The sequence below is a fragment of the Camelina sativa genome, chromosome 14 (assembly GCF_030686135.1).
Source record: "Camelina sativa cultivar CO46 ecotype springtype chromosome 14, ASM3068613v1".
In the NCBI taxonomy this organism is placed as follows: Eukaryota; Viridiplantae; Streptophyta; class Magnoliopsida; order Brassicales; family Brassicaceae; genus Camelina; species Camelina sativa.
Window position 1 is genome coordinate 29211403 of NC_141893.1, and position 15123 is coordinate 29226525.

The following is a 15123-nucleotide window of genomic DNA, read 5'->3' on the forward strand; positions in this document are numbered from 1 at the left end:
ATCCTGCCTCCAGCAACCTTAACTTTACTGAACCGTTCTCCAGGATCTTCAAGAATGTTGCCCCTCTCGACACAATCTAGGGTAACGAAACAATGAGTAGCTCCGGAGTCGAACAACACATGAGATGGAAAAACTCCCACCAATAACCTACACAAACTTTATGCACTAAGAACCCTAACATTCATCATAGACAAACGTAAAATAAAAAAATAACAGAAAAACACAAAGTCAAGTTTAGAAATTATACCCGTGATCGCGTTAGAACTGGTTCCTCCCGCCTCCACTGTCGTGAATACACGCGGTGCCACTGGCAAAGGCAACATTGTATGTCCCGTCTGCTGCACTCCTGTCTGCATTGCCGCCACAGCCATCGGATGTAGCTTAGGACACGGCGATCAAAGATGCTCCGCCTCTCTACAGTGGTAAAACACTCGAGTCAATGGCGGTGCTGGCTGGTTGCCCCTTTGTGGAAAACTCGCCACCCTGTGCTCCAAACTCCCACACTAGAAGCATCTTGCACCACTAGACCCCGATCTCTGCATAGTATCAAAATTCCGCTTCTGCCCCTGCGCAGGCTTGCCGCCCTTGTTAGAAATAATATGAGACTGAGTCCGCTTCGGTTGCACCGGAGGACTGACCACCACTACCTGTGGCCTCAAGTCATCCTCTATCCCAGCTGCAGTCTCCACCAGCTGCTCTCGTAGCATAGCTCCTCACTCTGCACTGAATCCTCAAATCATCACGTAGAGCCAACAAGAACCTCCACACCTGAGCCGAATCTGGCTCCAAAGCCCGACCTGCATACCCCACAAGTCGACTGGACTCTGCGTCCAGCTCCCTCACAGTATGGTTACCATGAGTCAACCCCAAGAACCGCGTGATACGCCCAAATTTGAGGATCACTCAGCCGGATTAGAAAGGATAGAAACTCGCCAAAGTGCAAGGTGAAACAAGGGAGATTTGATGGATTGAGGGGTCGCACAACAGTTGTGGAAGGCTGCTGATATTCCCAACTCCAATGGATGCTAGATATGACTCACTAGTCCAGCAAGAGGATGTTGTTGCTTGGATGATCTCATGATCATATCATACCCCTCCTCTTGAAAAAGTTTCGTCCTCGAAACTGTAAGACCATGGGTTGGAAAGTATTGAAGTGATTCTGGTGGCTTCTCTTTGAGAGAATATATGAGTCCATATTGCATACCATGAAGCAGAAATGCACCCCTTTCTGTGAGACCTTTCTTTTTTCCTTCAAGATCCAAAACTTGCTCGTCTTACTTGACCAGAAGTGTACCGTTGACTTTTCTCTCTTTGTTGGTGCATTAGGTGAATCATCCATACTGCCAAGGTTGTTGATGAACATGCCTTCCTTTGCAGCTTCCTCACTCTGATATTTTCTGATCTCTTTCAGCCTTGGTTCCTCTGCTTCTGTTTTCTCACTCGATGAATTTATTATTTTCAACAGATTATCCTGAACTAGCAATTCCTTGCGCTCCTTTGGTGATGGTAACGAAACAAAAGCAGCTTCTTCTTCCTTAAAAACAAGAGACATCGTTTCTCGTTGGTAACTTGTCGTGACAGTAGACGCTCCATCAGTTGGTTTAGAAGTTCTCCTTAGAATATGATTTGAACCACGATGGTGATGGTGGGGAACAAATCGCTTCCTCAACATAGACTTCAATTCTGCCCAAGGGTCAATGGGGTGGTCTCCCTTTCTCCTCCTGCTTATCACCAACTGATCCCACCAAGTAATAGCATAATCACAAAATCCAGTGGCTGCAACTCGTACCTTCTTCATCTCACAATAGTTTTGACAACTTAAAGTTGACTCAATCTTTTTCTCCCACTCTAGATATGAATCTGGGTCGCTCTTGCCTTGAAAGGTAGGAATCTTCAACTTCCAAAAAACCCATGTTATCATCCACTCTTCCTCTTGCTTCTCTAGCACTTCTTGGTCTCATGTGACTCCCTCTTGAGGATTGACTACTGTAATAATCATCAGCCCTTGCTACTTTAGGTTGATCTATTTCTCTTCTATGATGCAACATTTGTGGTCGTCTCGGTTGTGCTTCCGCTTGAACTTCATCCAACCTTTTGTAGATGGCATTCATCTCAAACTTCCACGACTTTCACATCTCTCCCATAAGTGCTTGAAATTGTAGATTTGGAATCCCAAACACTCCATCTTCGATGATCCCATAATCTCGACAATCATTATACATTTTTTTTTCCTCTTTTTTTTTTGTTGTTTTTTTTTTCTTTCTTTTTTTTTTCTTTTTTCCTGTTTTTTTTTTTTTTTTTTTTTTTGTTTTGTTTGAAAGAAGATGAATAGATATAATATGAAAGAAAGAAAAAGATAGAAAAAGATAGAAGATGAAAAATAGATAGATGAGAAGATGAAACAGACAAATACCAGTTGAGTGGCTCTGATACCACTTGATACGCCCAAATTTGAGGATCACTCAGCCGGATTAGAAAGGATAGAAACTCGCCAAGGTGCAAGGTGTAACAAGGGAGATTTGATGGATTGAGAGGTCGCACAGCAGTTACGGAAGGCTGCTGATATTCCTAACTCCAATGGCTGCTAGATATGACTCACTAGTCCAGCAAGAGGAGGTTGTTGCTTGGATGATCTCATGATTATATGACTAAAACAAGCCCAAGAAAGCCCAAAATAATCACTTTATTTTGTTGTCAAAGAAGGATGACGAAAATGGAGTTCAACTCACCTAGGGAAGAGAAACATGCACCAAGGGTTGAATCTTTATTCAACTTACTATCTTTATTATCTTTTAGTTTCAAGAACAATTAATACTTGGCTTTGTTACCTAGTTTCTTATCAATATATAAACTCATGTAATCTCATTTGAGAATCATCAACCAATTTCCTTTTCATTTTATGAGTTTATCTCTTTGTGCTTTGTCTAAAATATTTCTTTGTTTTTGGTGTGTAATATCCAAGCAACAGCCTCCTTTTGCTGGACTAGCGTGTCATATCTAGCAGCGATTGGAGTTGGGAATATCAGCAGCGTTCCGCAACTGCTGTGCGACCCCTCAATCCAACAAATCTCCCTTGTTGCATTTTGCACCTTGGCGAGTTTCTATCATTTCTAATCCGGCTGAGTGATCCTCGAATTTTGGGCGTATCACCGCGCCTCCATACGATCAAGTGCCTCCTGCGGAAAATACTTGGCATTGAACTATCCCACAAAGTCCATCCAAGTCATCTCATGATGCACTCTCCGTTCTGTCACCGACCTCCACTAGACCCTCCCCCAAAAGGTAGTGCGCTGCCAAGTCTACCTGATATTGGTCGGGACACCGGAGCGACTGGAAGATATCTTCCATCCGCTCTCTCCACTCATCCATTGCACTCGGATCTGTGCCTCCTGGGAAAAATCCCGCACCCACATGTCGTAGCTGCACCAACATCGAACATACTGCACTCCAGCTATAGGTTGCACCACTGGACCTCGCCCACCAACCACTGGCGGCACTACTGGAACCTGCCCACAATCCACTAGTGGCACCACTGCTGGAAGCCGCAGTAAAACCTGAGCTAGCAAGCCCGCCAAGACATCCTCTCTACTTGGAACATTCTCCGCTTCAACCCCCACTCGCGGGGCAACACCGGTACTGACACCGGGCCCACCTGCCCTGCCAATACCACCAACAGCCTGGTCTCGAGATACACTACGATGAACCTGTGATTCTGCCACCTCCTCACTGGCCATGCTCTGGATCACATTCTCACTGACCTTAGGAACCTGTACCCGCCCACGCCCACGACCACAACCACGACCACGCCCGCGACCAGCAGCTCCCACACCTCTAACCATCTGTATCACCAAGAACAGAAGTCTAAGCAAACAAAACAACCCTAACTACACAAAGAACACAACTCACCGTGGAATCACAAAGTAGGCTCGAAGAGGATGTTCTAAGACTCCATGCCACACACAATTGACTAACTCACATAATCAATCAAAGCATGCAACCCCAACATCTACAGCACAAAACCTAGTGAACACTCAAACCTTGACCCATAAGGGCTCTGATATCAAACTGAAACAACCCGACCCGTTTTTTTTTTTAATCCTAATATCTAGTGATTCCATACTCACTAGCAACGTACCCCCAAACAACAATAACAACAGCGGATAACAAAATAATAAATCCAATAAAGAAATAACTTAACAACAATCCAATAGCAATCCAGAACATAAAACAAATCATAACCAACAATCATATCATCCGTTCTAGACCACTAAGTTCCACTTTAGCATCCTAACAAAGACACAAAGCAAACAATCGAGCCTCTAGAACATCCTCCTCTTCATCGCACTTTGCCTTTACCTGCGCCACAACACAAAAGAGAGGCATAAGTATTACCAGAAATACTTAGTGAGACAATCCTTCCATCTACTAGGCTATACACACAAGCAATAAGATCTCTCATGCCACAAACAATAACAATAAAACAAACCAGGAACATGCACAAAGCCACACAACATAAACCGGTCACTGCAGTAGGGTGTCGACCGATACCTGAAGGTGTCGACCGACACTGGTCATCTGGCTGACACCTGCTCGACACTCCCAAAAACCCTAACGGTGTCGACCGACATCTCCACATGGCGTCGACCAACGCTCGCTAAGTCCCCGAGTCGTCCTCGGGTTGGTGTCGACTGAAACCAATGCCGAGCAGCAATTCCCTACGATTAGAACCTCCGAATCTCGCCTCCAAGCTTCTCCTTTCCGTCCCAACGAACCCAAGAACGAATCCAAGCCTCCGGAGCTACGAAAAACTCACAAACAACCAAAAGAAACAACCACACAACACATAAAATCACAGAAACAGAGATCTTAGCTTAGATAAGTGATATGTGTATATTTTACATTCTTTCATCATGCATTCTTCATTCATTATGTTCTCTTAACTCACTATTTTGCATTGTTTTTCATCTCTTTTGCATAATATGCATATTTAGGTGGTCTTCGCATTGGTCTTGCATGCATCTTGCATATTGGAGTTATTTCATGTATTTTAGGAGATGTCCAAACCATCAAGAGCAAACAGAGAGCAGGAGAGCAGTCCAGCGGCTCGATCTACACTACCCAGCGTGACCCAATCTTCCACGTCTTTGATCGAGTCGAGTGAAGATTTTACTTTAAAATTCAGCCTTACCTGTCTCCATCAAAGTTGTAGAAAATTGAGTCATCTTTCCAATACCGTTGATTTCAAGCCAATCGGAGGAGTGTTTCAAAAGTTATCACCGTTTTAGTGGATGCACGTACGTTCTGAAATCCGACTCGACCTTCACACAAAGATGAGCTCCCACTCGATCGGACATGTTAGCAGCGACTCGACCAAGACGTCCCAGGAGGGCTCCTGAGCACCCTCTAGACGCGTCTCGATCAGCAGCTCCCAGACAACACATTTCAAGCAGCCTCTCGATCGATGTTTTCAAGCTGCCTCTCGATCTATGTTTTCAAGCTGCCTCTCGATCAATGATCTCAAGCTGCCTCTCGATCGATGATCTCAAGCTGCCACTCGATCTACCATCTCAAGCCGCCATTCGATCAAATTTTCCAGACTCCCACTCGATCGACACTCTCACGACGTGACTCGATCGACGCTCTTAAACCGACATCCTGGATTTGTTCTGAAGGCGCGTTCGAGAAGGGTTCCCGAACCGACGCTCTATCTTGTCGTTTTATGTTTTAGGGATTTCCATGTTTTACTATAAATACGTTTTGTTAAGTTTTTACTGAGACATCTCGTTTTTTTCCTTAAGGTTTACCTAGCCACCATTATACGTTCTCTGACTTTGTAATCCGACATCTGGGAGTTTATTGAGTATTTGCATTTGATTTCTTTTACAAGTTGTTCATCTCATTTTTATCTATCTAAGAATGCTTGTTTCAATGTTTTCTGGGTTTGCATCCTTGATGATGATTTTCGGATCTGAGTAGTGTGGTAGTTCTTGAGGATGGGATATATTAGGTGGAGGATCTTAGGATGTAGAGTGTTTAAGCTTTAATTTGTATGATCCCTTCTGGACTAGAGTTAGAAATACTAGTTTCTCTCTGATCAATTGGAGCTAGGTCTTAGACATTTCCACACCCAAAAGGTGTTTGATGAAATGTCTGGCCAACTAGTGTCAGAGATTTACGTTCCTAGCCTAAGAGATTAGTTGTCTAGGATGTTTGTTGACGTGAATGAACTTGTTTTTCATGCCATGCTTGATCATGTTTCTCTAGCGAGAGCTAGGTTTGGAAGTGGTTGAGTTTGAGTAGCTTCTGTCAAGAGATTGGATTAGCTAAGAAGTGATGTTCATTGTTTAGGGATAGTTTGCTTGTGGCATGTTAAACACTCTATAGACTAGGATACTCCACCGACATCAATTACCCCCATCCTTAGGACCTCTTTCCTTTTGATTTTTATTGCATTCCTGACACTGTTTCGATTCTTGTTGTTTAATTCTTGCTTAGACTCGTTTCTGTTTTCATTCATTTTCGCTTCTTGTCATGCATTTTCGTTTCTAGTTTTGTAACTCATTTCCGTTTTGTATTCTGATCATTTTAGGATTGTTAGAAAAACAATCTTTTTGAATTGGCTTAACTTGTGATTTCTTGATTGCATCCTGATTGCTAGCAACATCCCATTTGGATTGACACCTTCTGTACTACAACTGCATTAGGTTAATTGAGACCTGCTAGGATAGACACACAAAAATCCTATTATCAATAAGCCATGGTCATGCACTCACCTTTGCCAATCAATGAGAAAATCGACCAACCCACGACCAGAAACCTCCACAACAAGCTCCTTCCACGTCCTTAGCCTTAGATCTCACTTCCCAAGCACAAATATCTCAAAGAAAAGCAAGGAACCTCACAAAAACTTACTGGAAAGCTTCTCTTTCATTCTTTTTCTCTCTGCAACGAAACGGCTAAAGGATTAAGAAGAAGTCGACTTTTCCCATTTATAGTCGAGTTTAGGGCTTCCCCAAACTGACCACGTAAACCGGAGAATTAAAATTGAACCGATTTGACCAACCGCGAATGCTGTCGACCGACACCACAAGGAGTGTCGATCGACACCCCTACCAAAAATCAAATTATGAATTTTTCAGCTCTAAAAAATTATTTAAATTTGATTTGATTTTTAAAAATATTTATTTCACTAGATATTTTAAATTAAATACAACTTTTAAATATATATATAACTCACTAATTTTTGTCATTTTTGTTTGAAAAAGTGTAGTTATCAAATAATTATAACATTGAGTGTAATTTTCAAATTTCTTATATAATTTGGTATATTCTTAAAAATGTCCCAATATTAATAAAATACAAAATATATAATAATAACTTGTGATTATTATTATTATTATATTTTTCTCAGAGTAATCTGATAGAAATACAGAGCTAATGATGTGAATTAAATATGAAACAATAGATTATGTATTTATAATTGTAAAGATATATTTATTATATAGAGATTTATTTGTATTTATAAAGACATATTTATTTATTCCTAGAATATCTTCAAATCTTTGACTTTATTTAGTGATTAAAATTTTTTTAAGTGTTGTAAACTAGAGAATCGAATGAAGTAATTCTCTTGTTCTTATTATTGATAATCGAATAGATTACATATATATAGTAGAAGGCAAATCCTAAACCTAAACCGTCTATGATATGGCCATGGGCCTTACACATGGCCGATGGCCCTTACACAATAGGATAAGTAATGGGCCGGTTATGGAAGTCCACTCCAAGTGTTTTACAACACTCCCCCTTGGATGACATAACCGTGCCGATGCTGAGGGATCGATGCAATGTGCTTGGGGATGCTGCCTCATTAAAACCTTACCAGGAAAACCCAGTGGGACAAAACCGTGGTGAAGGAAAAAGAGTACAGCACACATCACTCCCCCTGTTCCAAGCATCACTCTAAGTCCTTAAGCCTCCGCATACCAATCTGGTGCATGAGCTTCTTGAATGTTGATGCCGGTAAAGATTTGGTGAAGATATCGGCTGAGTTGTCGCATGATTGAACTTGTACCACTTGAACTTCTCCGGCCTTTTGTAGTTCATGTGTGAAGAAGAACTTCGGTAAAATGTGCTTCATCCAATCTCCCTTGATGTATCCTTCCTTGAGCTGTGCGATGCAGGCCGTATTGTCTTCCTATATAACCGTTGCCTTCTTATCGTTGTCCATGCCACTATCGGTCCGAATGTGTTGAGTCATCGATCTCAACCAAACACACTCTCGGCTGGCTTCATGAATTGCTAAGATTTCCGCATGATTTGATGATGTGGCCACAATACTTTGCTTCATAGAACGCCATGATATCGTTGTACCACCGTGTGTAAAAACATAACCGGTTTGAGACCTTGAGTTATGTGGATCCGATAAATAACCTGCATCAGCAAAACCAACTAAACCTTCTTTGTTATGGTTAGTATAATATAAACCCAAATTTGTTGTCCCTTGTAGGTAACGAAATAAATGCTTAATTCCATTCCAGTGCCTTTGGGTCGGACAAGAACTAAATCTTGCTAGGAGGTTCACGGTAAAACATATGTCTGGTCTAGTGTGGCTAGCCAAGAACATTAACGCTCCTATAGCACTGAGGTATGGCACTTCAGGACCGAGAACTTCCTCATCGGCCTTCTTTGGACCAAATGGATCTTTATCCAAGTCAAGACTACTTACAACCATTGGGCTGGTCAATGGGTGAGCCTGGTCCATGTTAAACCTCTTGAGTACCTTTTCTGTATATGCCGTTTGATGCACAAGGATTCCATTATTTCCGTACTCAAGTTACAATCCCAAAAAGAATCTTGTCTTGCCTAGGTCTTTCATCTCGAATTTTTTCTTTAGATATTCGGCTGTTTGGGCGATTTCCCCAGAGGTCCCAAGGATGTTTAAATCATCCACATACACTGCTATAATAACAAATCCTTTGTTTGCAAACTTCTTTATAAATGTACATGGACTGATTAGGTCATTTTTATAGCCTTCTTTAGCTAAATATTCACTTAACCGGTTATACCACATTCGACCACTCTGTTTCAGTCCATAAAGGGATTTGTTCAGCCTAATGTAGTACTGTTCTCGAGAACCACTCTTATCTTTGAGCTCAAAACCCTCTGGTAATCTCATATATATTTCATTATCCAGTGGACCATATAAGTATGCGGTTACAACATCCATTAACCGCAAATCCAGTTTTTCTCTTATAGCCAGACTTATTAAGTACCTAAATGTTGTTGCATCCATCACAGGGGAGTATGTCTCCTCATAGTCTATTCCTGGTCTTTGAGAGAATCCTTGTGCTACAAGTCGTGCCTTATATCTCACGATTTCATTATTCTCATTTCTCTTTCTTACAAAAACACACTTATGTCCAACTGGCTTTATTTCAGGTGTTGTCCTTAAGATCGGACCAAACACACTTCTCTTCTTTAAAGAGTTTTACTCCACGTCAATGGCTTCTTTCCACTTTAGCCAATCTTTACTTTGAGTGCACTCTAATATATACGTGGGTTCATGATCCTCATTTATTTCAAGTGCTACCTTGTATACAAATATTTCATCGATGTCGACATCTTTACGGTTCCATTGAATTCCAGACATGATATAATTGATTGAGATATCATTATTATTAATACCTTCAGGACCTTGAGGTTCAGCGTCCCAAACCTCATTTGGTACCTTAGGATTTGCCGCGACCATGTCTGTATTTTTCTTAACCTCGGTTTCATTTGCACCTTTCTTAGATTTCCGAGGGTTCTTATCTTTGAAACCTAATGGTCTACCTCGTTTTAAACGTGGGTTAGACACTGTAGCAACTTGATTATTGTGTTCCTTCTGAACATCAATACGTACTGGTGCATTACAAGATGGTATGTACGATTTTGTTACTCTCTTTGGGTCAGCAAAGGAATCTGGCAATTGATTAGCTAGCTTTTGTAAATGAATAATCTTTTGAACCTCTGCATCACATGCTAGAGTTCGAGGATCTTGCCAATTTAAGGATGTTTGATTCCATGTTAATTCTTTAACCAGCTTGCTTGTCTCTCCACACAACATAGGAAATTTGGATTCTGTAAATTGACAGTCCGCGTATTTGGCCTTAAATAAATCTCCTGTAGTTGGCTCAAGATACTTAATAATGGTGGGAGACTCATATCCAACATATATTCCCATCGTCCTTTGAGGTCCCATCTTAGTTCTCTGTGGTGGAGCAATAGGTACATAAACGGCACACCCGAATGTTTTGAGATGGGATATGTCTGGCTCATGACCCGTTAATAGTTGGGATGGTGAATACTTATGTTCACTAGATGGCCTGATGCGTATAAGCTCTGCTGCATGTAAAACTGCGTGTCCCCAAGCCGACACAGGAAGCTTCGATCTCTTTAGCAATGGTCGAGCAATTAGTTGTATTCGTTTAATGAAGGATTCAGCTAATCCGTTTTGTGTATGGACATGTGCCACAGGATGTTCCAGACTCACCCCCATGGACATACAATAATCATTAAACTCTTGGGATGTAAATTCACCAGCATTGTCTAGATGTATAGTCTTAAGTTGAAAATCTGGAAAATGTGCTCTTAGTCTTATAATTTGAGCCAACAGTCGAGCAAATGCTAGGTTCCTTGTGGATAACAAGCAAACGTGTGACCATCTGATTGATGCATCGATCATAACCATAAAATATCTAAACGACCCACAAGGTGGGTGTATTGGTCCACATATATCACCTTGTATCCTTTCCAGAAAGTTTAAAGTCTCTTTAGTGACTTTTACTGGTGATGGCCTTATGATAAGTTTCCCTTGTGCACATGCTACAGACGTGAGATGTTTAGGGATAGCTTTTCTCTCTTTAAGAGTGTGCCCATTTGAATTCTTAATCAATTTATGCATCATGTTCGAACCCGGATGGCCAAGCCGGTCATGCCATAGAGTGAACTGTTCATTAAACATTTTATTCTTTGCCAAGTTAGCTTCTATCATGTTAATCTTAGCTTGGTATAAACCAGTGGCTGGTGCAGGTATAGTCTCTAGGACCTTCTTATGCCCATTCACAATTTCAGTAATGTATAGGAATTCTTTGTTTCCTTCACCCTTTGTTTCAACATGATAACCATTCAATCGAATGTCTTTAAAGCTCAATAAACTTCTTTTAGAGCTGGGTGAATACAAGGCATCACTTAGTTCAATATGTGTGCCATTAGGTAATAAGCTTGCTATACCCGCAATTGTACTAACATTGGCACTTTTCATTATGAGGTTTAGGCCTGGGCATAAAAACCGTACCCGAATACCCAACCCGGAACCCGACCCGAAAACCCGGGTTCGGGTTGGGTACGGGTTTGCCTATAAAACCCTATTGGGTTCTATTTTCTAATACATGTGGGTTCCGGTTAGGATCGGGTAATCCCCGATACCCGTTTGGGTACCCATTAAACCCGAACATATAAACATATTTATAATATTTATCATTAATATAATGCAATTACCCCAAAATTATGATTATAATTTTGAATATTTCATTTAGTTTTATACCTAAATATCAAAAATAATCAAAATATCTAAAATATTTTGTTATGTAAGTCAAAATTTAACTAAATTTATTTAAATTTAATTATATTTTTTCGGGTATCCGGTAGTTTGGGTACTAATCGGGTTCTAAAATTTGCAACCCAAACCGACCCGAACCCGATAGTACCCAAACCGAACCGAACCCATATATCTAAAAATACCAAATGAGTTCTATTTTTTTAAACCCGTTTACCCGAACCCGAATGGGTAATACCCGAACCCGAACGGGTTACCCGAATGCCCAGCCCTAATGAGGTTTATGAAATATCTTTTGTCTTTCAATATTGTGTGGCTGGATCCATTGTCCACCACTAGTACACTCATATCCTCAGCCATTTCTATAATGACAATAATTTTTGTTTTAATTTTCAATAAAACAAGCAAATATATATTGAAATAAAATCATTGAATTTAAACCAAAATAATTATCCAATACATAAACCGAAATTAAAACATAAAAGCATAGAAATTAAACCAAATCCATAATTAAAACTAGTTATCTTCTTTAAGGCAATCGGAAGTCTCATAGTCTAGTGAATCATCATTCTCACGGTCGAAGTCATCTTCACCATCGAGATGCACATAGTTGGCTTCTGGGTTTTCTTCAAAATCTCTTGTTATGCATCAATAAGATGTTTGGGTGTTCTGCAATTCTTGGCCCAATGGTTAGACATACCACATCGATGACAAACCGATTTAGCCTTGGATTGTGGTTTCAAGGACCCACAGCCCCTACCACCACGGCCACGGCCTCCACGGCCATAACCATCAAAACGGCTAGCTTGGTACTGTCCACGACCACCACGTCCTCTGCCACCACGGCCACGGCCATAGTGTCTTTCTCTGTGGACATAGTTGGTCTTCTTGGGCTCTTTAGGCTCTTGAGGGTTTTTCTTTGCTAAATCAACCTTGTGAGCTTCTGGTAACGGAGCTGTACCGGGAGGTCTCATTGCACTATTCATCATCAATAGCTCATTGTTCTGCTCAGCTAGCAGTAAACACGAGATTAGGTCTCCATAGGTTTTAAACCCCTTTTCACGGTACTGTTGCTGAAGCAGTATATTGTTAGTGTGAAAAGTAGAGAACGTTTTCTCTAGGAGCTCCTTCTCGGTCACCTCAGTACCACACAACCTAAGGAGTGAGACAATCCTAAAAAGCTCTGAGTTATACTCATCCACGAATTTGTAATCCTGGATCCTTAGGTTTTTCCAATCAAATGGAGCCTTTGGTAGGAGCACCGTCTGTTGGTGTCCGTATCTGCGTTTAAGCTCTGTCCAAAGGTCAAGAAGATTTTCTATGGTGAGGTACTGATTCTTGAGACTCTCAGCAAGGTGATGGCGCATATGCATAATGGCCTTGTACTTTACTTGTCAGTACAGTTAAAATCTTCCTCAATGCATTCAAACAAGTCCTTTGACTTTAGCATGATCTTAGTGTCCAATGCCCATTGCAAGTAATTGTCTCTAGAAGCATTCAAGGCGGCATAGTCTAAGTTGTTGAGCCTTGCCATCTGCATAACACAGAAATAGACAACCGATCATTAGCATGCGGTAATAATAGACCGATCCATGCAATAAATATTTAGGTCATGCGGTATTTGAGACCGAAACATACCTTAGGTCATGCGGTATTTGAGACCGAAACATGCCTTGCCTTTTGCTCATTATTTTTCGGTTTTGGTATGCATGGAAAACAAACAAAACTAGATAGAAACTAGCATGCAACAATTTCCTTTTATTAAGTAGTTTTGAGTTTTAGAAAATTTCCTTTTCTTAAATAGTTTTGAGTTTTAGAAATTTTCCTTTTCTTAAATAGTTTTGAGTTTTAGGAAATTTCCTTTTCTTAATCATTGGATAATAACAAAATATTTTAGGAAATATTTCTTAAACCTTTAAGTTAATAATTATAATTAATTTAGAAATTATCCAAATTTATTTTATGCAAACACATAATCATTTCCGATTTTAAATTCTTAGTTTTAGGGTTTGAATTTCTCAAACACCTAAATCGGATTTAATCCTAAGAACAATTAGATTTAAATTTCTTCTATGAATTTCGGATTTAATAGTTTAGTTTTAGGGTTCTAATGCAACAAACAATTAATTCAAACAACCCTAAACTTTTAAGTATAAGCAATTCGGTTTTTAGAATTTGGTTCTAAGGTTTCAAGCAATCAAAACAATCAACCAAATTTTAATCTTGATATAATTGTGTATGGTTCAATTCACAATCAATCTATCAACCCTAACATCCGATTTTAAAGTTTTATAGTTTAGGGATTTGAAAGCTTATGAACTTGTTTGTTTTGATTGTGTACTTATAAGTTTTAGGGTTCCAATAGATTTAAGAGATCAAGTTCGATTATATGGTTCCATAAGTTTCGATATTACCTTAACACCAAAAGGGGTCTGACCGGTTTTGATCTGGGAGCTAAAGACCTCAGACTTTCCCTTGATCACGAACCACAAACCTCGGCCTAGATAGGAGGAAAACCGATTCACGAGCAGGAGCTGCTTCACGAACGGGAACGGACCGCCGGACAGAACTCACCCCGGACAGCAGCGGACCACGAACACGGATGAACCACGAACAGAAACTGATCGCCGAGTTTAACTACGAACAAAGGAAGAAGGCGGCGGCGGTTTTAGGGTTTTAGGGTTTTAGGGTTTTAGGGTTTTAGGGTTTACTCAGTTGGACGTTAGAGCAAGTCGTGCTGATAACGTGTTGTAAACTAGAGAATCGAATGAAGTAATTCTCTTGGTCTTATTATTGATAATCGAATGAGGTTACATATATATAGTAGAAGGCAAAGCCTAAACCTAAACCATCTATGATATGGCCATGGGCCTTACACATGGCTGTTGGGCCTTACACAATAGGATAAGTAATGGGCCGGTTATGGAAGTCCACTCCAAGTGTTTTACAACATTAAGACATATATATACTTAAAGTCAGATTTCTAATTTATACATATAAATTTCTAACCTAAGTAAGGTTTTAAATCTTTGAATTTCTATTATGTTATATATACTATATAAAGACACATATATACTTATAAATATGGACACATATACACTCACATAGATATCAAGAAGAAGAAGAAGAAGAAGAAGAAGAAGAAGAAACTAGTCAAATTAAACAGTTATGAAAATGTCATCGCCTTTGACAATCCTTTTCATTTTTCTATCTTTGATCATGATCAACCATCTCTATGTGGTAAGTTCCACACAATGGTGTATAGCAACTCTGACCGCCACGAATGAGCAGCTACAAGATAATATTGATTGTGGGCCAATCCAACCAGGGGGATCCTGTTTCATCCCCGATACTCTTGTAAATCATGCATCGTTTGTGATGAATGCTTATTACCAGAGCCATGGTCAAATCATGAAGGCGTGTAGTTTTAAAAATACAGGCACACTTGCTGCTACAGATCCTAGTTATGGAAGTTGTGTGTATGGATCTTAAAAATATAAAATTGGCTCTGATTTATATGCATG

At 40.2% G+C, this 15123-nt stretch overlaps 1 protein-coding gene and 2 pseudogenes across 1 annotated transcript; 1 reads left to right on the top strand and 2 right to left on the bottom strand.

The window, feature by feature from the left end:
* Positions 1 to 3120: 3120 nt before the first annotated feature.
* LOC147928763 (uncharacterized) lies at positions 3121 to 6684 on the bottom strand. Its single transcript, XM_087486612.1, has 3 exons — positions 5278 to 6684; positions 4549 to 5188; positions 3121 to 3839 (listed from the first exon to the last, which is right to left on the bottom strand). The coding sequence occupies exons 2-3, from the start codon at positions 4573 to 4575 to the stop codon at positions 3300 to 3302; spliced, it is 567 nt and encodes a 188-aa protein (XP_087342738.1). The 5' UTR covers positions 4576 to 5188; positions 5278 to 6684; the 3' UTR covers positions 3121 to 3299.
* Positions 6685 to 12115: 5431 nt separating this feature from the next.
* Positions 12116 to 13133, bottom strand: LOC147928764 (uncharacterized; annotated as a pseudogene).
* A 1599-nt stretch (positions 13134 to 14732) lies between these two features.
* LOC104743996 (major pollen allergen Ole e 10 pseudogene) lies at positions 14733 to 15100 on the top strand (annotated as a pseudogene).
* Positions 15101 to 15123: the final 23 nt, after the last annotated feature.